This window comes from Oncorhynchus clarkii, chromosome 1 (genome assembly GCF_045791955.1).
Source record: "Oncorhynchus clarkii lewisi isolate Uvic-CL-2024 chromosome 1, UVic_Ocla_1.0, whole genome shotgun sequence".
NCBI lineage: Eukaryota > Metazoa > Chordata > Actinopteri > Salmoniformes > Salmonidae > Oncorhynchus > Oncorhynchus clarkii.
The window spans coordinates 89,658,758-89,685,339 of record NC_092147.1 but is presented as its reverse complement, the minus strand read 5'-3'; the positions used below and the strand labels follow the sequence as shown (position 1 = coordinate 89,685,339).

At 44.2% G+C, this 26,582-nt stretch overlaps 1 protein-coding gene across 1 annotated transcript in view; it reads right to left on the bottom strand.

The window, feature by feature from the left end:
• Window positions 1-26,582, bottom strand: part of LOC139411176 (ryanodine receptor 2-like) — a 338,127-nt gene that overhangs the window by 34,387 nt on the left and 277,158 nt on the right. The window contains exons 84-96 of the mRNA XM_071157129.1: window positions 21,171-21,188; window positions 17,297-17,377; window positions 17,021-17,109; window positions 16,771-16,899; window positions 15,950-16,054; window positions 14,259-14,477; window positions 13,417-14,082; window positions 13,120-13,326; window positions 2,789-3,091; window positions 2,342-2,418; window positions 1,947-2,151; window positions 1,046-1,132; window positions 562-804 (exon numbers count right to left, since the gene is read on the bottom strand). Coding sequence (XP_071013230.1) covers window positions 562-804; window positions 1,046-1,132; window positions 1,947-2,151; window positions 2,342-2,418; window positions 2,789-3,091; window positions 13,120-13,326; window positions 13,417-14,082; window positions 14,259-14,477; window positions 15,950-16,054; window positions 16,771-16,899; window positions 17,021-17,109; window positions 17,297-17,377; window positions 21,171-21,188 — 2,429 coding nt within the window. The remainder of the gene's footprint in view (window positions 1-561; window positions 805-1,045; window positions 1,133-1,946; window positions 2,152-2,341; window positions 2,419-2,788; window positions 3,092-13,119; window positions 13,327-13,416; window positions 14,083-14,258; window positions 14,478-15,949; window positions 16,055-16,770; window positions 16,900-17,020; window positions 17,110-17,296; window positions 17,378-21,170; window positions 21,189-26,582) is intronic.

Here is a 26,582-nt window from a genome sequence, read left to right as displayed (position 1 = left end):
GTAGTAACAGCAGCATCCTACCTTAAGGCAGTAGTAACAGCAGTATCCTACCTTAAGGCAGTAGTAACAGCAGTATCCTACCTTAAGGCAGTAGTAACAGCAGTATCCTACCTTGAGGCAGTAGTAACAGCAGTATCCTACCTTGAGACAGTAGTAACAGCAGCATCCTACCTTGAGACAGTAGTAACAGCAGTATCCTACCTTAAGGCAGTAGTAACAGCAGTATCCTACCTTGAGGCAGTAGTAACAGCAGTATCCTACCTTGAGACAGTAGTAACAGCAGCATCCTACCTTGAGGCAGTAGTAACAGCAGTATCCTACCTTGAGGCAGTAGTAACAGCAGTATCCTACCTTGAGGCAGTAGTAACAGCAGTATCCTACCTTGAGGCAGTAGTAACAGCAGTATCCTACCTTGAGACAGTAGTAACAGCAGCATCCTACCTTGAGGCAGTAGTAACAGCAGTATCCTACCTTGAGGCAGTAGTAACAGCAGTATCCTACCTTGAGGCAGTAGTAACAGCAGTATCCTACCTTGAGGCAGTAGTAACAGCAGTATCCTACCTTGAGGCAGTAGTATCCTATGATGCAGCAGAAGGAGATGACAGTGTGTAGGATGGCCAGGATACGCAGGGTGGGCTCCATGTATCCGGTGCTCTCCTCCAGCACAAAGTGGACAGACACAGGGCCCTGCTGGGGGTTTTGAGGCTCCTGGGGGTCACTACCCTCCGTCACGGGGTCCCACCGCACACTGCTGCCTGCCCGGGGCCTTCTGCTCTCAGGCATCACCGCCGAGGAGGAGGACACCTGGAGGAGGGTGAGGGCGAACAATGAACCCCATGGGCTCACTCTAAAACGACTAGTCTTTAAACAGAGGGTAGCTGGATCCTCATTGATATAATATATCAGTAAAATACACATTGTTGGAGTGGTCTAGCCATCCAATGTTCTCCCCACCCAGCAACTCTTCAGCAGCAGCATCACCAGAGGTATCCATGGAGTGGTAAATCGTAACGCTAGCTACTTCCTACTTCCTGGTTGTGATTACCTTGTAGAAGAGGAGGATGAAGTTGATGGCGAAGGCCACAAACAACGCCAGCATTCTCATGTTGTAGAAGTTCCGAGCAAAATAGTTCTAGAAAAAAAGACAATCACAACACAATGGTGAGATGTTTGTGAAGGAGAGTGTGGCTGATAGAGGGGGTGGGGTGGCTGATAGAGGGGGTGGGGTGGCTGATAGAGGGGGTGGGTGGCTGATAGAGGGGGTGGGTGGCTGATAGAGGGAGTGGGGTGGCTGATAGAGGGGGTGGCGTGGCTGATAGAGGGGGTGGGGTGGCTGATAGAGGGGGTGGCTGATAGAGGGGGTGGGGTGGCTGATAGAGGGGGTGGGGTGGTTGATAGAGGGCGTGGCTGATAGAGGGGGTGGGGTGGTTGATAGAGGGGGTGGCTGATAGAGGGGGTGGCTGATAGAGGGGGTGAGGTGGCTGATAGAGGGGGTGGCTGATAGAGGGGGTGGCGTGGCTGATAGAGGGGGTGGGGAGGCTGATAGAGGGGGTGGGGTGGCTGATAGAGGGGGTGGCTGATAGAGGGGGTGAGGTGGCTGATAGAGGGGGTGGCTGATAGAGGGGGTGGCGTGGCTGATAGAGGGGGTGGGGAGGCTGATAGAGGGGGTGGGGTGGCTGATAGAGGGGGTGGCTGATAGAGGGGGTGGATGATAGAGGGGGTGGGGTGGCTGATAGAGGGGGTGGGGTGGCTGACAGAGGGGGTGGGGTGGCTGATAGAGGGGGTTGGGGTGGCTGACATGTATGTAGAATACAGGCCAGTGTGTGTGTGTGTGTGTGTGTGTGTGTGTGTGTGTGTGTGTGTGTGTGTGTGTGTGTGTGTGTGTGTGTGTGTGTGTGTGTGTGTGTGTGTGTGTGTGTGTGTGCGTGCGTGCGTGTGTGTCGTACCAGCAGCTTCCTCTGATAGGCGATGATTTTCTTCCAGAAGGCAGACTCCTGCATGTCATGCTCATCAGACTTGGAGGTGTGGTGCTGTCTCACTTTAGCTTTCGGCTTCTCCTCCTTCCTCTTCTTATCCTCCTTCCTCCTCTCCTCTTCCTTCCTCCTCTCCTCCTCCTTCCTCCTCTCCTCCTGCTTCTCTCCATCCACTCCCCTAGACAGCAGGAACAGTCAGTTATCAGAAGCAGCAGAGGGAGGACAGTGTTTACAGCTGTTTTGTTGGTACATTCTTTCACATTGTAATAATATTGCTCTCCCATGATCAACTTAGTTTCATTGTGTTCAACTGCCGCATTTCAGATGAACACACCAGAAGTATCAGAGGAAGGGGAAGTGGTACATACTGTGCTTTCTCCAGCTCTGCCTTGGCCTCCTTGCTTTCCTCGGTCCCTGTCCTCCCTTCCTCTGAAGGGCTCTTAGCCTAAAACAGCAGAAACGCACCACGTCACAGAACAACAGCGAAAACATCAAGGAGGCAGAGCAGCCTTATCAACACAGAGCAGAAACACTCAATCGTGGTAATGTGTAGATAATGTGTTAGAGTGGTGGGAGTCCAGGCAGGCCGACACTATGGAGACACGAATGTCTCTTCCTGCTGCGAAAGCAATGGTCCAGGGAGAGAGAGAGAGAGAGAGAGAGAGGCACAGCGAGAGAGAGAGAGAGAGAGAGAGAGAGGCACAGCGAGAGAGAGAGAGAGAGAGAGGCACAGCGAGAGAGAGAGAGAGAGAGAGATAGAGAGAGAGAGACAGAGACAGAGAGAGAGAGAGAGAGAGGGGGTAAAATGACATTACCTGGTGCCGTCTTCTCAATTCCGGGGACGGTGAGGTAGCGAGGTGAGGAGAGGAGGGGACTGGAGAGTTAAGCAGATCAGTCAGACTGGCGTTGGGGTTATGAGCAGTTATCTTATACTGTCCTCCTTCTCCTCTCCTCAGATCTAATCCAAAGATGTCTGAGAGGACTTCGGTCCCGTCCACGGGCAGGGCTAGATCAGCCAGCTCCTCCTCAGCCGAGGGTCTAGCTAAGAGCACCTTCTCCCCCTCCTCTCGAACCTCGTCCTGGGTCGGGTCAGGCATGTTGGCCAACAGCTCAGACACCTTAAGAGAAGAAACGAGAGGAGAGAAGAGCAGAGAAGAGCATATAGCCGTCATTTAATTAAAGAGATTCTCTGTTACATTTGTTAACTTTTAGCCAGTAGTTCTGAAAGCTCGCGAGTCAAAAGCAGTTCCTGAAAATTGCGCCCTATACCACATACACTATATAGACAGAACTATGTGGGCACCCCTTCAAATGAGTGGATTCGGCTATTTCAGCCACACCCGTTGCTGACAGGTGTATAAAATTGAGCACACCGCCATGCAATCTCCATAGACAAACATTGGCAGTAGAATGGCCCCATACTGAAGAACTCAGTGACTTTCAACGTGGCACCGTAATAGGATGCCACCTTTCCAACAAGTCAGTTTGTCAAATTTCTGCCCTGCTAGAACTGCCCCGGTCAACTGTCAGTGTTGTTATTGTGAAGTAGAAACCTCTAGGAGCAACAACGGCTGAGCAGCGAAGTGGTAGGCCATTCAACCTCACAGAACGGGGTTGTAGAGTTCCCAACTGCCTCTGGAAGCAACGTCAGCCCAAGAACTGTTCATCAGGAGCTTCATGAAATGGGTTTCCATGGCCGAGCAGCCGCACACAAGCCTAAGATCATCGAGCGCAATGCCAAGCGTTGGCTGGAGTGGTGTAAAGCTCGCCGCCATTGGACTCTGAAGCAGTGTAAACGAGTTCTCTGGAGTGATGAGTCACGCTTCTGGCAGTCCAACGTCGGGACAAATCTGAGTTTGGCGGATGCCAGGAGAACGCTCCCTGCCCGAATGCACAGACCTAAACAGACCTGACCTAAACCCCATCGAACACCTTTGGTATGAATTGAAATGCCGACTGCGAGACAGGTCTAATCACCCAACATCAGTGCCCGACTTCAGTAATGCTCTTGTGGATGAGCAAGTCCCATAATGTCCACACCAGCTAATATACACCACACCAGCTAATACACACCACACCAGCTAATATACACCACACCAGCTAATACACACCACACCAGCTAATATACACCACACCAGCTAATACACACCACACCAGCTAACACACACCACACCAGCTAATATACACCACACCAGCTAATACACACCACACCAGCTAATACACACCACACCAGCTAATACACACCACACCAGCTAATATACACCACACCAGCTAATACACAACACACCATCTAATACACACCACACCAGCTAATACACACCACACCAGCAAATACACACCACACCATCTAATACACACCACACCATCTAATATACACCACACCATCTAATACACACCACACCAGCTAATACACACCACACCATCTAATACACACCAGCTAATATACACCCCACCATCTAATACACACCACACCATCTAATACACACCAGCTAATATACACCACACCAGCTAATATACACCACACCATCTAATACACACCACACCATCTAATACACACCACACCAGCTAATATACACCACACCATATAATACACACCACACCAGCTAATATACACCACACCATCTAATGCACACCACACCGGCTAATACACACCACCCCAGCTAATACACACCACACCATCTAATACACACCACACCAGCTAATACACACCACACCAGCTAATACACACCACACCAGCTAATATACACCACACCAGCTAATACACAACACACCATCTAATACACACCACACCAGCTAATACACACCACACCAGCAAATACACACCACACCATCTAATACACACCACACCATCTAATATACACCACACCATCTAATACACACCACACCAGCTAATACACACCACACCATCTAATACACACCAGCTAATATACACCCCACCATCTAATACACACCACACCATCTAATACACACCAGCTAATATACACCACACCAGCTAATATACACCACACCATCTAATACACACCACACCATCTAATACACACCACACCAGCTAATATACACCACACCATATAATACACACCACACCAGCTAATATACACCACACCATCTAATGCACACCACACCGGCTAATACACACCACCCCAGCTAATACACACCACACCATCTAATACACACCACACCAGCTAATACACACTACACCAGCTAATATACACCACACCATCTAATACACACCACACCAGCTAATACACACCACACCATCTAATACACACCACACCATCTAATACACACCACACCAGCTAATACACACCACACCAACTAATACACACCACACCAGCTAATATACACCACACCAGCTAATATACACCACACCATCTAATACACACCACACCAGCTAACACATACCACACCAGCTAATATACACCACACCATCTAATATACACCACACCATCTAATACACACCACAACAGCTAATATACACCACACCAGCTAATATACACCACACCAGCTAATACACACCACACCAGCTAATATACACCAGCTAATATACACCACACCATCTAATATACACCAGCTAATATACATCACACCAGCTAATATACACCAGCTAATATACACCACACCATCTAATATACACCAGCTAATACACACCACACCAGCTAATACACACCACACCAGCTAATACACACCACACCATCTAATACACACCACACCAGCTAATACACACCACACCAGCTAATACACACAACACCAGCTAATATACACCACACCAGCTAATACACGCCACACCAGCTAATACACACCACACCAGCAAATATACACCACACCAGCTAATACACACCACACCAGCTAATATACACCATACCATCTAATACACACCATCTAATACACACCACAACAGCTAATATACACAACACCAGCTAATAGACACCACACCATCTAATACACACCATCTAATACAAACCACAACAACTAATATACACCACACCAGCTAATACACACCACACCAGCTAATACACACCACACCAGCTAATACACACCACACCATCTAATACACACCATCTAATACACACCATCTAATACACACCACACCATCTAATACACACCACACCAGCTAATACACACCACACCATCTAATACACACCACACCAGCTAATACACACACCAGCTAATACACACAAGCTAATATACACCACACCATCTAATACACACCACACCAGCTAATACACACCATACCAGCTAATATACACCACACCATCTAATATACACCACACCAGCTAATATACACCACACCATCTAATATACACCACACCATCTAATATACACAACACCAGCTAATACACACCACACCAGCTAATACACACTAGCTAATATACACCACACCATCTAATACACACCACACCAGCTAATACACACCAGCTAATATACACCACACCATCTAATACACACCACACCAGCTAATACACACCAGCTAATATACACCACACCATCTAATACACACCACACCAGCTAATAAACACCATACCAGCTAATATACACCACACAAGCTAATACACACCACACCAGCTAATATACACCACACCAGCTAATACACACCACACCAGCTAATACAGACCACACCATCTAATATACACCACACCAGCTAATACACACCACACCATCTAATATACACCACACCATCTAATATACACCACACCAGCTAATATACACCACACCAGCTAATATACACCACACCAGCTAATATACACCACACCAGCTAATATACACCACACCAGCTAATACACACCACACCAGCTAATACACACCAGCTAATATACACCACACCATCTAATACACACCACACCAGCTAATATACACCACACCAGCTAATACACACCACACCAGCTAATATACACCACACCAGCCAATACACACCACACCATCTAATATACACCACACCAGCTAATACACACCACACCATCTAATATACACCACACCATCTAATATACACCACACCATCTAATATACACCACACCAGCTAATACACACCACACCAGCTAATACACACCACACCATCTAATACACACCACACCATCTAATACACACCACACCAGCTAATACACACCACACCAACTAATACACACCACACCATCTAATACACACCACACCAGCTAATACACACCACACCAACTAATACACACCACACCAGCTAATATACACCACACCAGCTAATATACACCACACCATCTAATACACACCACACCAGCTAATACATACCACACCAGCTAATATACACCACACCATCTAATATACACCACACCATCTAATACACACCACAACAGCTAATATACACCACACGAGCTAATATACACCACACCAGCTAATATACACCACACCAGCTAATACACACCACACCAGCTAATACACACCACACCATCTAATACACACCACACCATCTAATACACACCACACCAGCTAATACACACCACACCAGCTAATACACACCACACCATCTAATACACACCACACCATCTAATACACACCACACCATCTAATATACACCACACCAGCTAATACACACCACACCAGCTAATATACACCACACCAGCTAATATACACCACACCAGCTAATATACACCACACCAGCTAATACACACCACACCATCTAATATACACCACACCAGCTAATACACACCACACCAGCTAATATACACCACACCAGCTAATACACACCACACCATCTAATATACACCACACCAGCTAATACACACCAAACCATCTAATATACACCACACCATCTAATATACACCACACCATCTAATATACACCACACCAGCTAATATACACCGCACCAGCTAATATACACTGCACCAGCTAATATACACCACACCATCTAATACACACCACACCAGCTAATATACACCACACCAGCTAATATACACCACACCAGCTAATACACACCACACCAGCTAATATACACCACACCATCTAATATACACCACACCAGCTAATACACACCACACCATCTAATACACACCATCTAATACACACCACACCAGCTAATACACACCACACCATCTAATACACACCACACCATCTAATACACACCACACCATCTAATACACACCACACCAGCTAATACACACCACACCAGCTAATATACACCACACCAGCTAATATACACCACACCAGCTAATACACACCACACCATCTAATATACACCACACCTTCTAATATACACAACACCAGCTAATACACAACAGCTAATATACACCACACCATCTAATACACACCACACCAGCTTATACACACCAAACCAGCTAATACACACCAGCTAATATACACAACACCAGCTAATACACACCACACCAGCTAATACACACCAGCTAATATACACCACACCATCTAATACACACCACACCAGCTAATACACACCATACCAGCTAATATACACCACACCAGCTAATACACACCACACCAGCTAATATACACCACACCAGCTAATACACACCACACCATCTAATATACACCACACCAGCTAATACACACCACACCATCTAATATACACCACACCATCTAATATACACCACACCAGCTAATACACACCACACCATCTAATATACACCACACCAGCTAATACACACCACACCAGCTAATACACACCAGCTAATATACACCACACCATCTAATACACACCACACCAGCTAATATACACCACACCAGCTAATACACACCACACACGCTAATACACACCACACCAGCTAATACACACCACACCAGCTAATACACACCACACCATCTAATATACACCACACCAGCTAATACACACCAAACCATCTAATATACACCACACCATCTAATATACACCACACCATCTAATATACACCACACCAGCTAATATACACCACACCAGCTAATATACACCACACCATCTAATATACACCACACCAGCTAATACACACCACACCAGCTAATACACACCACACCATCTGATACACACCACACCATCTAATACACACCACACCATCTAATACACACCACACACGCTAATACACACCACACCAGCTAATACACACCACACCAGCTAATACACACCACACCATCTAATATACACCACACCAGCTAATACACACCAAACCATCTAATATACACCACACCATCTAATATACACCACACCATCTAATATACACCACACCAGCTAATATACACCACACCAGCTACTATACACCACACCAGCTAATATACACCACACCATCTAATACACACCACACCAGCTAATATACACCACACCAGCTAATATACACCACACCAGCTAATACACACCACACCAGCTAATATACACCACACCATCTAATATACACCACACCAGCTAATACACACCACACCAGCTAATACACACCACACCATCTGATACACACCACACCATCTAATACACACCACACCATCTAATACACACCACACACGCTAATACACACCACACCAGCTAATACACACCACACCATCTAATACACACCACACCATCTAATACACACCACACCAGCTAATACACACCACACCATCTAATACACACCACACCAGCTAATACACACCACACCATCTAATACACACCACACCATCTAATACACACCACACCATCTAATATACACCACACCAGCTAATACACACCACACCAGCTAATATACACCACACCAGCTAATACACACCACACCATCTAATATACACCACACCTTCTAATATACACAACACCAGCTAATACACACCAGCTAATATACACCACACCATCTAATACACACCACACCAGCTAATACACACCACACCAGCTAATACACACCAGCTAATATACACCACACCATCTAATACACACCACACTAGCTAATACACACCATACCAGCTAATATACACAACACCAGCTAATACACACCACACCAGCTAATATACACCACACCAGCTAATACACACCACACCATCTAATATACACCACACCAGCTAATAACACCACACCATCTAATATACACCACACCATCTAATATACACCACACCAGCTAATACACACCACACCAGCTAATATACACCACACCAGCTAATATACACCACACCAGCTAATACACACCACACCAGCTAATACACACCAGCTAATATACACCACACCATCTAATACACACCACACCAGCTAATACACACCATACCAGCTAATATACACCACACCAGCTTATACACCCCACACCAGCTAATACACACCACACCAGCTAATACACACCACACCATCTAATATACACCACACCAGCTAATACACACCACACCAGCTAATTCACACCACACCAGCTAATATACACCACACCAGCTAATTCACACCACACCAGCTAATATACACCACACCAGCTAATACACACCATACCAGCTAATATACACCACACCAGCTAATACACACCACACCAGCTAATATACACCACACCAGCTAATACACACCACACCATCTAATATACACCACACCAGCTAATACACACCACACCATCTAATATACACCACACCATCTAATATACACCACACCAGCTAATACACACCACACCAGCTAATATACACCACACCAGCTAATATACACCACACCATCTAATACACACCACACCAGCTAATATACACCACACCATCTAATACACACCACACCATCTAATATACACCACACCAGCTAATACACACCACACCAGCTAATATACACCACACCAGCTAATATACACCACACCAGCTAATACACACCACACCATCTAATATACACCACACCTTCTAATATACACAACACCAGCTAATACACACCAGCTAATATACACCACACCATCTAATACACACCACACCAGCTAATACACACCACACCAGCTAATACACACCAGCTAATATACACCACACCATCTAATACACACCACACTAGCTAATACACACCATACCAGCTAATATACACAACACCAGCTAATACACACCACACCAGCTAATATACACCACACCAGCTAATACACACCACACCATCTAATATACACCACACCAGCTAATAACACCACACCATCTAATATACACCACACCATCTAATATACACCACACCAGCTAATACACACCACACCAGCTAATATACACCACACCAGCTAATATACACCACACCAGCTAATACACACCACACCAGCTAATACACACCAGCTAATATACACCACACCATCTGATACACACCACACCATCTAATACACACCACACCATCTAATACACACCACACACGCTAATACACACCACACCAGCTAATACACACCACACCATCTAATACACACCACACCATCTAATACACACCACACCAGCTAATACACACCACACCATCTAATACACACCACACCAGCTAATACACACCACACCATCTAATACACACCACACCATCTAATACACACCACACCATCTAATATACACCACACCAGCTAATACACACCACACCAGCTAATATACACCACACCAGCTAATATACACCACACCAGCTAATACACACCACACCATCTAATATACACCACACCTTCTAATATACACAACACCAGCTAATACACACCAGCTAATATACACCACACCATCTAATACACACCACACCAGCTAATACACACCACACCAGCTAATACACACCAGCTAATATACACCACACCATCTAATACACACCACACTAGCTAATACACACCATACCAGCTAATATACACAACACCAGCTAATACACACCACACCAGCTAATATACACCACACCAGCTAATACACACCACACCATCTAATATACACCACACCAGCTAATAACACCACACCATCTAATATACACCACACCATCTAATATACACCACACCAGCTAATACACACCACACCAGCTAATATACACCACACCAGCTAATATACACCACACCAGCTAATACACACCACACCAGCTAATACACACCAGCTAATATACACCACACCATCTAATACACACCACACCAGCTAATACACACCATACCAGCTAATATACACCACACCAGCTTATACACCCCACACCAGCTAATACACACCACACCAGCTAATACACACCACACCATCTAATATACACCACACCAGCTAATACACACCACACCAGCTAATTCACACCACACCAGCTAATATACACCACACCAGCTAATTCACACCACACCAGCTAATATACACCACACCAGCTAATACACACCATACCAGCTAATATACACCACACCAGCTAATACACACCACACCAGCTAATATACACCACACCAGCTAATACACACCACACCATCTAATATACACCACACCAGCTAATACACACCACACCATCTAATATACACCACACCATCTAATATACACCACACCAGCTAATACACACCACACCAGCTAATATACACCACACCAGCTAATATACACCACACCAGCTAATACACACCACACCAGCTAATACACACCAGCTAATATACACCACACCATCTAATACACACCACACCAGCTAATACACACCATACCAGCTAATATACACCACACCAGCTTATACACACCACACCAGCTAATACACACCACACCAGCTAATACACACCACACCATCTAATATACACCACACCAGCTAATACACACCACACCAGCTAATTCCCACCACACCAGCTAATATACACCACACCAGCTAATACACACCACACCAGCTAATATACACCAAACCAGCTAATACACACCAACTGTCACGCCCTGGTCTTAGTATTTTGTGTTTTCTTTATTATTTTGGTCAGGCCAGGGTGTGACATGGGTGATTAATGTGTCTTGGCTTGTCTAGGGATTTATTAGATTTATGGGGCTGTGTTTAGTAGAGTTGTCTAGGAAAGTCTATGGTTGCCTAGAGTGGTTCTCAATCAGAGGCAGGTGTTTATCGTTGTCTCTGATTGGGAACCATATTTAGGCAGCCATATTCTTTGGGTATTTCGTGGGTCATTGTTCCTGTCTCTGTGTTTTGCACCAGTTAGGACTGTTGTCGGTTTTCACGTTACGTTTATTGTTTTTGTAAATTGTTCGTATTTTTCATCTTTCATTAAAGATGTATACAGATAACCACGCTGCATTTTGGTCCTCCTCTCTTTCACTAGAAGAAAACCGTAACACCAACACAAGAAATGAGACAGACACTAAAAGTGGTTCTCACCTTCATAGTCTTGGCTCCCTCCACCAGACTGCCTCCTAGGAAGGTGCTGTACATGATTCTGCAGAACCCTCTGGAGACGCTGAAGGTAAAGTGGAACAGGCCCATGATGACGGACCAATAGAAGGAGACCAGCGTCATCACCAAGTCCTTCACTGTCATCTTCTTCATCCTCTTCATCTGCTTCTTCAGGCTCTTCATGGACAGAACCTGTAGAGGAAAGAAGTCCTTGGTAGTCTTTAAATGGATCGACTGGCTGTAGATATATACTTTTGATATTGTCAAATGAAATACATTTACATTCATCAGGAACATGACGTTGTAGCGTAGCGCCATCAGGGCGGTCCGGACCGTGGTCACAGAGAAGAAGCCCATCTCAGGGCTCTCCTCTTCCGGTTTCTCCTTCTCGCTCTCCTCCTTCACGGCCGACCGCTCCCCGATGTCGGACATCTGGGCGGCCAGCTGCATCTCAAAGATGGTGTCCTCGCAGAAGTTAACGAACAGCTCCATCTTCTCCTTTTCCCCGCCCTCGTTGACCACGTCGAAGATGAACTGGCGTTTGGACTCTTTGACCTGTGGCTTCTCCCACTGCGTACGACTGGACTCGCTGATCTCGAAGTAGACCCTCTCGATGCGCTTGGCACTGCCCATGATCTCGATACGGCCCAGGTACGGCTGGAAGTAATTCAGCACACTCTCAGCCAGCTCCAGGAAGGTCTGCAGGCGCGTGTCGTGGGGCATGTGTTCAGACAGGTTGGTCAGAAGCACGGCCACGTTGAAGCCGATGTCTTTGGCCGGCTCGTGGAAACGCTCCACAAACTCCTCGTAGTCCAACAGCTCATTCTCGTCAGGCTCAGCACAGGAGAGCAGGAACTCCGTCTCAGACTGGGTATAGTGCTTGTGGCTCTCCATGGCTTTGTGGAAGTCTCTCTTGGAGATGACCCCTTTACCATCCGGGTCGTACTCCTTTATAGCAATAATAAAACATTTCACTGCATTTTAAAGACACTGATCAAGACACTCAATGTACATTAAAAGTACAAAAGTACATTAAAAGTAAATTAAAAGTACATTACAAGTACATTACAAGTACAAAAGTACATTACAAGTACAAAAGTACATTAAAAGTACATTAAAAGTACCTTGAAGGCGTCGGACGACGTCAGGTCTTTGAGTTTAAGGAACATGTCGAAGAACTTGAGGATCATCTCCACGTTGTTGGAGGACTCTACTAGCATGTCCACCATCTGCTTCCCGATGGTTCCGTTGACCACGTTGCCTTCCAGCATGGACAGCAGCATCACAACCATGTCTTTCTGCAGATCCATCAACTCTTTCAACAACTCTATCTGGCTCGAGTCCTGAAGGAAGGACAACAACAATACACTTAGAAAACTGTTCAGAGCATCAAGAAAACATGGATGTGGCTATTGCCAATGCTGCTGCTGCTGCTACTACTACTACACCTACTACTACTACACCCTCTACTACTACTACACCCACTACTACTACACCTAATACTACTACTACTGCTGCTACTACTACACCTAATACTACTACTACACCCTCTACTACTACACCTACTACTACACCTACTACTACACCTACTACTACACCTACTACTACTACACCCTCTACTACTACACCTAATACTACAACTACTGCTGCTACTACTACACCTAATACTACTACTACACCCTCTACTACTACACCTACTACTACACCTACTACTACACCTACTACTACACCTACTACAACTACTGCTGCTGCTGCTGCTGCTACTACTACACCCTCTACTACTACACCCTCTACTACTACACCTACTACTACTACTACACCCTCTACTACTACACCTACTACTACACCTACTACTAAACCCTCTACTACTACTACACCTACTACTACTACACCTACTACTACACCTACTACTACACCTACTACTACTACACCCTCTACTACTACTACACCTACTACTACTACTACACCCACTACTACTACACCTAATACTACAACTACTGCTGCTACTACTACTACACCTACTACTACTACACCCTCTACTACTACACCTAATACTACAACTACTGCTGCTACTACTACACCTACTACTACTACTACTACACCTACTACTACACCTACTACTACTACACCCTCTACTACTACACCTAATACTACAACTACTGCTGCTACTACTACACCTACTACTACTACCACTACACCTACTACTACACCTACTACTACACCTACTACTACAACTTCTACTACTACTGCTACTGCTACTACTACTACTTATACTACTACTGGTACTACTACTACACCTTCTACTACTATTGCTACCACTACTACTACAACTTCTACTACTACAACAACTTCTACTGCTACTGCTACTACTACTACAACAACTTCTACTACTACTGGTACTACTACTACAACTTCTACTACAACTTCTACTACTACTGGTACTACTACTACAACTTCTACTGCTACTACTACTACAACTTCTACTGCTACTGCTACAACAACTTATACTGCTACTGCTACTACTACTACTACAACAACTTCTACTGCTACTACTACTACTACAACAACTTCTACAACTTCTACCACTACTGCTACTACTACTACAACTACTACAACTTCTACTGGTACTACACCTTCTACTACTACAGCTACTACTACTTCTACTACTACAACTTCTACTACTACTGCTACTACTACAACTTCTACTGCTACTACTACTACTACTTCTACTACTACTTCTACTACTACTTCTACTACTACTACTACTACAACTTCTACTACTACTACTACTACATAGTAAATCAATGCTACTGACCTGTGACAGCTTCATCTGCATGTGAGCGAAGACATGGAGGAAGCCAACGACAGCGTCCCACAGACGGCTGTGAGCTAGACTCTGCTGGTTCCCAGTACACGGCCCCTACAACACAACAACACAGACGACCGTGAGCTAGACTCTGCTGGTTCCCAGTACACGGTCCCTACAACACAAAAACACAGACGACCGTGAGCTAGACTCTGCTGGTTCCCAGTACACGGTCCCTACAACACAAAAAACACAGACGACCGTGAGCTAGACTCTGCTGGTTCCCAGTACACGGTCCCTACAACACAAAAAACACAGACGACCGTGAGCTAGACTCTGCTGTTTCCCAGTACACGGTCCCTACAACACAAAAAACACAGACGACTGTGAGCTAGACTCTGCTGGTTCCCAGTACACGGTCCCTACAACACAACAACACAGAGGACCGTGAGCTAGACTCTGCTGGTTCCCAGTACACGGCCCCTACAACACAACAACACAGAGGACCGTGAGCTAGACTCTGCTGGTTCCCAGTACACGGTCCCTACAACACAAAAACACAGACGACCGTGAGCTAGACTCTGCTGGTTCCCAGTACACGGTCCCTACAACACAAAAAACACAGACGACCGTGAGCTAGACTCTGCTGGTTCCCAGTACACGGTCCCTACAACACAAAAAACACAGACGACCGTGAGCTAGACTCTGCTGTTTCCCAGTACACGGTCCCTACAACACAAAAACACATCATGGTACATAAGTCTGCCTGTGAAAACATTTTTCTGTACTATATCGAGGGAGAATAAGGATAGGCCTGGGATCAACAGTACCTGTATGTACTCTGTGAGAGTATTGAAGACCTGTTTCGCCACGTTAATTGCCTTGGAGAAATTGCGCTGTCCTTGTTCATCAATGACGTCCTTTCCCGAATAGTACCAGTAGAAATCACTGATGGATTCCTGTGTGTCGAGAGAAAAGCCACTTAGACAAGTGGTTATCAACAGTACGATGACTCTATTTGGCAGAGTTGAAGCGCCTGTAACGATATAACCCGAAGAAGACTGTAAAAGGTGAGCTCACCTGAACTCTCAGAAGGTAGTCCACGGTAGAGATGATGATGTTGACCGTAGTGTTGTTCCCCGTCTGTGTTCGCAGGTAGTTCTGAAAGTCTTTCCACATCGAGGCGGAAGGTTGGGAAGAATAACAACACAGACGACGTTCTATAGTGATGCACGACTACAATGAGAGATTCCAGGTACAACTGGGAGGAACCGGGGTTCTGGGTATTGACTAGGGGGGGGGGGGGGGACAACAGTAGTCTGGTGAGGACTTGGGCTAGACGACAGTACCGCTCACCTGAGTTGTGACCCTCACAGAGCAGCTGCAGGAAGCGGAACAGGTCACAGGTGAACTCATCGTCCTGCATCACCTTCTCTCCTGTACGGTGGCGGGGAGACAGACGGACAGACGGACACACGGGAGGGACAGCAGAGAGCATCAATAACAGAGCTGGCTGGTTTTGATCCACAATCACTACTGATCTGACTGAGGTGTGGAGTAAAACCCAGGTACACCTGGGACACAAGATACACCTGGGACACAAGATACACCTGGGACACATGATACACTTGGGACACAAGATACACCTGGGACACATGATACACCTGGGACACAAGATACACCTGGGACACATGATACACCTGGGACACAAGATACACCTGGGACACAAGATACACCTGGGACACATGATACACCTGGGACACATGATACACCTGGCACACAAGATACACAAGATACACCTGGGACACACGATACACCTGGGACACACGATACACCTGGCACACGCGATACACCTGGCACACACGATACACCTGGGACACATGATACACATGATACACCTGATACACCTGGGACACATGATACACCTGGCACACACGATACACCTTGGACACACAATACACCTGGGACACATGATACACATGATACACCTGGGACACATGATACACCTGGGACACATGATACACCTGGGACACATGATACACCCGGCACACACATCACATGATCCGAGTCTGGAATGGGTGAGAAACATGGGAGTGATCTGAGTCGGGAATGGGTGAGAAACATGGGAGTGATCTGAGTCTGGAATGGGTGAGAAACATGGGAGTGATCTGAGTCTGGAATGGGTGAGAAACATGGGAGTGATCTGTCTGGAATGGGTGAGAAACATGGGAGTGATCTGTCTGGAATGGGTGAGAAACATGGGAGTGATCTGAGTCTGGAATGGGTGAGAAACATGGGAGTGATCTGTCTGGAATGGGTGAGAAACATGGGAGTGATCTGAGTCTGGGATGGGTGAGAAACATGGGAGTGATCTGTCTGGAATGGGTGAGAAACATGGGAGTGATCTGTCTGGAATGGGTGAGAAACATGGGAGTGATCTGTCTGGAATGGGTGAGAAACATGGGAGTGATCTGAGTCTGGAATGGGTGAGAAACATGGGAGTGATCTGTCTGGAATGGGTGAGAAACATGGGAGTGATCTGAGTCTGGGATGGGTGAGAAACATGGGAGTGATCTGTCTGGAATGGGTGAGAAACATGGGAGTGATCTGTCTGGAATGGGTGAGAAACATGGGAGTGATCTGAGTCTGGAATGGGTGAGAAACATGGCAGTGATCTGAGGTGAAGCGGTACTAACCGAAGCAGCATTTTATACCGGAGTCTTTGAGCCAATAAAGTACGATTATGCAAATAGAGGGTAAACAGAGTTGTTGACCTCTTTTATATTAGGTCCTTGTAGAAGCAGTAGTATTGAGTCTAAACTGGGACAACTAAGCATGCCCAGCAGGCCTACAGTATACGGACTGTGTTTAAAAGGCTGCCTCTAAAGTAATGACGCTAATGAAAAGAAGACGACACGGTGAGGCTGTGACACGTCCACTGTAATGTTACCAACTCTGACAACATAGAGATAACTTGGCGACTGAATTCCATGTCGGAGAGAGAAATAGAAACAGGCTTGAAAGTGCTTCGGATGATACAGTGAGGTAAAACAGAGATAATCACTGGGATATAGATAGCTACTTTGATGTATTTCAGAGAGAGTATAAATGACCGGTGTGACCGCTGGGTTAAGGCTTGCTACTTTACACGGCCCAGGCTACGGGAGAAAAAAACATCGATATCAAATTGCTGCTAGTATTGCTAATGGTTTATGAAGGCAACAATACAAGGTCACACTAGAACGTATATTTGGTGAGTTCCCTTTCAGGCATATTTAACCATGATAGAGCAGATATGAAGTCTCATTAAGTGGCTAATTGGTCAACAGAGGATATGTTTCACCTCCACATTGACTCTGTACCGGTACCCCCTGTATATAGCCTCCACATTGACTCTGTACCGTACTCCCCTGTATATAGCCTCCACATTGACTCTGTACCGGTACCCCCTGTATATAGCCTCCACATTGACTCTGTACCGTACTCCCCTGTATATAGCCTCCACATTGACTCTGTACCGGTACCCCCTGTATATAGCCTCCACATTGACTCTGTACCGTAATACCCTGTATATAGCCTCCACATTGACTCTGTACCGTAATACCCTGTATATAGCCTCCACACTGACTCTGTACCGTACTCCCCTTTATATGTATGTTTCCTGGGAATATTGGTCAACGGAAGGCTGTATGTTTCCATATGTTGTCATGACTTTTTCTTATAAATCTCATAAAGGGTGATGAATAATGGTGACACTAGGAAAGCATCATGTGCCAGTAGCCAGTAATTATTACCAACTCATGAAGCAGCTGTCACCCATTACCATTTAGATTCCTCTGGTATATCACACAAACTAATATGGACTTTTCAAAGAGATTTTCAGTGTAAATCAACAACAACAACAACAACAACAGAAACATGAATGAAAATACAATATCAGTTCAAAAACACAACATAAATAATTGGGGGAAAGTTAATTGAAAAATGGACAATTTTCACGTAAAAAAACTGAGGTACAAGTACGGACACAAAAAACAACAACAAAGGATACAACAACATCGACTACATCACAGCTGGACCAATCACAGAACACAGAATCAACAGCTGGACCAATCACAGGCACACAGGGTCAACAACTGGACCAATCAGAGGGGAGACACTTGGGTGATTGGGTAAACCTTCCACTAGGCACAGATCAGACCACTGAAGCCAATCAGCCACAGGTTCTTAATGCACAACAGACGACAGAGAGGGATGGACACCACAAGTTCTCCTTATATATATATATATATATGAATAACACACATCCAGCCAACTGCCACGACGGGGGACCAGAACAGACCAGACCACCACTTCACTTCAAAACAGCTCACTGATCTTACATCCAGAGTTACAGCCAGATACAAACCCCAAGAGGGATGACAGGGAGAGAGAGAGAGGCTGGTTGCCTACAGTACAGCTCTACAACAGCATTACATGGCTCTAGGTTGGATAGAGAGAAAGAAGCGGTGAGAGAGAGAGAGAGAGAGAGAGAGAGAAGAGGTGAGAGAGAAGAGGTGAGAGAGAGAGAGAGAGAAGAGGTGAGAGAGAAGAGGTGAGAGAGAGAGAGAGAGAGAGAAGAGGTGAGAGAGAAGAGGTGAGAGAGAGAGAGAGAAGAGGTGAGAGAGAAGCGGTGAGAGAGAGAGAGAGAGAGAGAGAGAGAAGAGGTGAGAGAGAAGCGGTGAGAGAGAGAGAGAAGAGGTGAGAGAGAGAGAGAGAGAGAGAAGAGGTGAGAGAGAAGAGGTGAGAGAGGGAGAGAAGAGGTAAGAGAGAGAGAAGAGAGTGAGAGAGAGAGAGAAGAGGTGAGAGAGAAGCGGTGAGAGAGAGAGAGAGAGAGAAGAGGTGAGAGAGAAGAGGTGAGAGAGAGAGAGAGAAGAGGTAAGAGAGAGAGAAGAGAGTGAGAGAGAGAAGAGGTGAGAGAGAGAGAGAGAGAGAAGAGGTGAGAGAGAGAGAGAGAGAGAGAGAGAGAAGAGGTGAGAGAGAGAGAGAGAGAGAGAGAAAGAGAGGGAGAGAGAGAGAGAGGTACACCAGACCTCAGAACAGATTGGCAGCGTCATGCTATATAGTAAAGGCAGAGCAGCAGGATATAGGGAAGGAAGAGGCGTTTGACTCACGACCTGGACAGCTAATCACATCTAACAACACAAAGCTAACGAACGAACGACAGGAAAATGGCAGAAGTCATAATTACCACGCTCATGAGTGATGACTGAGGAGGGGAAGACAGTACATTAAATCAAAGAGAAGAAAGGAAAGAAAGAAAGAAAGCAGAAGTCAAACAGATTACAAATAGCTTTCAATATGGTTTTCATATCGGTTTGTTTCTTTGCAAATAAATCCGTTTTAGGGTGAAGTGTAGCGCAGAGCAGAAGTTGTCACTGTACACTGTAGAGAATTATGGAACCACGTTTGGGTCTTTGCGTGTCAAACAAAAGATACTCGTCAATTAACACTAATTGACGAGTCAAAATAAGCTTGTTGACCAATCAGGACCTGAATATGACGTCACATAATAATTCACCACGTTCATACATGTTTTACACAGTTATTACACATTGATTACAGTATCCACGTCGTGTTTCATATGTCACGTCGTGTTTCATATGTCATGTCGTGTTTCATATGTCATGTCGTGTTTCATATGTCATGTCGAGTTTCATGTCGCGTTTCATATGTCATGTCATGTTTCATATGTCATGTCGTGTTTCATATGTCATGTCGTATTTCATATGTCATGTCGAGTTTCATATGTCATGTCGTGTTTCATATGTCGTGTCGTGTTTCATATGTCATGTCATGTTTCATATGTCATGTCATGTTTCATATGTCATGTCGTGTTTCATATGTCATGTCGTGTTTCTTATGTCATGTCGTGTTTCATATGTCACGTCGTGTTTCATATGTCATGTCGTGTTTCATATGTCATGTCGTGTTTCATATGTCATGTCGAGTTTCATGTCGCGTTTCATGTGTCTTGTCGTGTTTCATATGTCACGTCGTGTTTCATATGTCATGTCGTGTTTCATATGTCATGTCGTGTTTCATATGTCACGTCGTGTTTCATATGTCACGTCGTGTTTCATATGTCATGTCGTGTTTCATATGTCACGTCGTGTTTCATATGTCACGTCGTGTTTCATATGTCACGTCGTGTTTCATATGTCATGTCGTGTTTCATATGTCACGTCGTGTTTCATATGTCATGTCGTGTTTCATATGTCGCGTCGTGTTTCATATGTCATGTCGTGTTCCATGTCACGTTGTGTTTCATATGTCATGTCGTGTTTCATATGTCATGTCGTGTTTCATATGTCATGTCGTGTTTCATATGTCACGTCGTGTTTCATATGTCATGTCGTGTTTCATATGTCATGTCGTGTTTCATATGTCATGGCGTGTTTCATGTCGCGTTTCATATGTCATGTCGTGTTTCATATGTCATGTCGTGTTTCATATGTCATGTCGTGTTTCATATGTCATGTCGTGTTTCATATGTCATGTCGTGTTTCATATGTCATGTCGAGTTTCATGTCGCGTTTCATATGTCAGGTTATGTTTCATATGTCATGTCGTGTTTCATATGTCAGGTTATGTTTCATATGTCATGTCGTGTTTCATATGCTATGATGCTGGTGAAGTTTTTTCTGGCACACCTGCCGCAGGAGCGCAGACACACTTCCCCAGGCTCTGGACAGTGCTGGTCATAAAACAAGCTAGCTAGCTGATGGATGCAAACAATGTCCTTCCCCAAAAGCTTAGCAAACCGACATAATCTGTTTCAGTAGCTATTATGTTTAAAATATATATATTTTAACTAGGCAAGTCAGTTAAGAACAAATTCTTATTTACAATGACAGCCTAGGAACAGTGGGTTAACTGCCATAATCAGGGGCAGAACGACATATTGTCAGCTTGGGGATTCAATCCAGAAACCTTTCGGTTACTGGCCCAACGATCTAACCACTAGGCTACCTGCCACCCCTATCTATCTAGCTAGGTGTCATAATCTAAAATAACCCTAAATTATAAGACAGTTCTTACTTGATTAATGGTGGTCGGACCCATCTATGTGAAGCTAGCCACAATAAGGATTAGCCACAATAGTGGAATTTGCGGTTCGCCTTCAAAATAAAAGTCTCAATGAATTAATACAATACAATACAAAATGTATACAAATAGTGGAATCATGCCATAATGGAATAGATCATACTAAACTAGGTTGGAATGTTCTTAAATAAATTCAACAAAATACAATAATTTGTTAATTTGACAGAAACCTGTTGAAAACACACTGGATGTAGTAGACTTTCGAATGGCATTGGGGGCTTATTATCCTTATTTCACTGTACAGCCTTACCTATGGGTTGTGGATCAATGACATGGGGTATCAGTCTACTCCGTGACACCCAGAGAACATTAGCATCATAGCTCTTATTGCGGGACTCTGAAACAACTGTGACTTGAGCCTCATGTATTGCACCAGTCAACCCTACTATGTATTGAACACGAGCCTCATGTATTGTACCAGTCAACCCTACTATGTATTGAACACGAGCCTCATGTATTGTACCAGTCAACCCTACTATGTATTGAACACGAGCCTCATGTATTGTACCAGTCAACCCTACTATGTATTGAACACGAGCCTCATGTATTGTACCAGTCAACCCTACTATGTATTGAACACGAGCCTCATGTATTGTACCAGTCAACCCTACTATGTATTGAACACGAGCCTCATGTATTGTACCAGTCAACCATACTATGTATTGAACACGAGCCTCATGTATTGTACCAGTCAACCCTACTATGTATTGAACACGAGCCTCATGTATTGTACCAGTCAACCCTACTATGTATTGAACACGAGCCTCATGTATTGTACCAGTCAACCCTACTATGTATTGAACACGAGCCTCATGTATTGCACCAGTCAACCCTACTATGTATTGAACACGAGCCTCATGTATTGCACCAGTCAACCCTACTATGTATTGAACACGAGCCTACTATGTATTGAACACGAGCCTCATGTATTGCACCAGTCAACCCTACTATGTATTGAACACGAGCCTCATGTATTGCACCAGTCAACCCTACTATGTATTGAACACGAGCCTCATGTATTGCACCAGTCAACCCTACTATGTATTGAACATGAGCCTCATGTATTGCACCAGTCAACCCTACTATGTATTGAACACGAGCCTCATGTATTGTACCAGTCAACCCTACTATGTATTGAACACGAGCCTCATGTATTGCACCAGTCAACCCTACTATGTATTGAACACGAGCCTCATGTATTGTACCAGTCAACCCTACTATGTATTGAACACGAGCCTCATGTATTGCACCAGTCAACCCTACTATGTATTGAACACGAGCCTCATGTATTGTACCAGTCAACCCTACTATGTATTGAACACAATTCCAGAGGGACAACAAAACATTGTGGAGGTTTTGGAGCCTGATATCTCTGAGGAGGACGTTGGGGAAAAAGCACTTGGGTACTGAGTAGACTGATAACTCCATTTCATTGCTCCACATTCCAACACTCCAGCCTTGTTTAAAACATCTTAAGGGATAGGGGGCACTATTTTGACGTCTGGATGAAAATCCCCAAATAAACTGCCTGCTACTCAGGCCCAGAATGATATGCATATAATTGGTAGATTTGGATAGAAAACACTCTAGTTTCTAAAACTGTTAAAATGATGTCTGTGAGTATAACAGAACTTATTTGGCAGGTGAAACACAGAGGACAAACCATGCAGGACATTTTTTTTTTTAGGTCACTGTCTTTTCAATTGGTTTTCTATAGGGAACTAGATTTATAAGGGACCTGGTTGCAAATTCCACTATTGTGGCTTCAAAACACATAACCCGGGCCCTGTCAAGCCACACTACCCACATGAAGCTAACTGGCTGCTTATAAGGTTAGTTTTGGGCATCAGGGTTAAGTAGCTGGCTAGCTAGTTATTTCAATAGGAGAACAACAAGTAGCTACCTAGCTAATACTTACTCACATGGATTCCTAAATCATTGCTAAGAATAGTGAAAATGAATGCAGTTTCTACTGGTAATTGTTTTCAGGCTGGTTGCATTGGTGCTAGCTAGGTACCAAACTAAAGCTAGCTAGCTACCAAGTTAAAGCTAGCTAGCTAGGTACCAAACTAAAGCTAGCTAGCTATCCCAGAAATTGCTAATAGCATCTGTATCAAATATTTTTGCAAACATGTTTGATCCTGATTTAATTTCAAACGCTCCAACAGACGTTTTCCCATTCGATGGAATAGATAATGTGTTATTACCTAGATAATGTGTTATTACCTACATAATGCGCTATTACCTAGATAAAGCGTTATTACCTAGATAATGTGTTATTACCTAGATAATGTGTTATTACCTAGATAATGTGTAATCACCTAGATAATGTGTTATTACCTAGATAATGTGTTATTACCTAGATAGTGTTATTACCTAGATAGTGTTATTACCTAGATAATGTGTTATTACCTAGATAATGTGTTATTACCTAGATAATGTGTTATTACCTAGATCATGTGTTATTACCTAGATAAGGTACCGTACAGCTTTGACAGTGACGCTTGGCTTGTTATTTGTGGAAGAGATAATGAGTTATTACCTAGATAATGTGTTATTACCTAGATAATGTAATATTACCTAGATCATGTGTTATTACCTAGATCATGTGTTATTACTTAGATCATGTGTTATTACCTAGATCATGTGTTATTACCTAGATTATGTGTTATTACCTAGATAATGTGTTATTACCTAGATAATGTAATATTACCTAGATCATGTGTTATTACCTAGATCATGTGTTATTACTTAGATCATGTGTTATTACCTAGATCATGTGTTATTACCTAGATAATGTGTTATTACCTAGATAATGTGTTATTACCTAGATAATGTAATATTACCTAGATCATGTGTTATTACTTAGATCATGTGTTATTACCTAGATCATGTGTTATTACCTAGATAATGTGTTATTACCTAGATAATGTGTTATTACCTAGATAATGTGTTATTACCTAGATAATGTGTTATTACCTAGATAATGTGTTATTACCTAGATAAGGTACCGTACAGCTTTGACAGTGACGCTTGGCTTGTTATTTGACGTGTTAAATTAAAAGCTTATTTGAAGCGTCCAATAGTGTTATTTGACTTATATATTTTTTGACACGCAAAGACCCAAACGGCGTTCCAAAGAGAATTAAGAAAAGAGAATTTAGAATAGAAAAAGAGTTGGTCAGAGTTCTAGAAGACTGCACATTGTAGAGAATTTAGAATGGGAATTAAGTTGGTCAGAGTTCTAGAAGACTGCACATTGTAGAGAATTTAGAATAGAAAAAGAGTTGGTCAGAGTTCTAGAAGACTGCACATTGTAGAGAATTTAGAATAGGAAAAGAGTTGGTCAGAGTTCTAGAAGACTGCACATTGTAGAGAATTTAGAATAGGAATTAAGTTGGTCAGAGTTCTAGAAGACTGCACATTGTAGAGAATTTAGAATAGGAATTAAGTTGGTCAGAGTTCTAGAAGACTGCACATTGTAGAGAATTTAGAA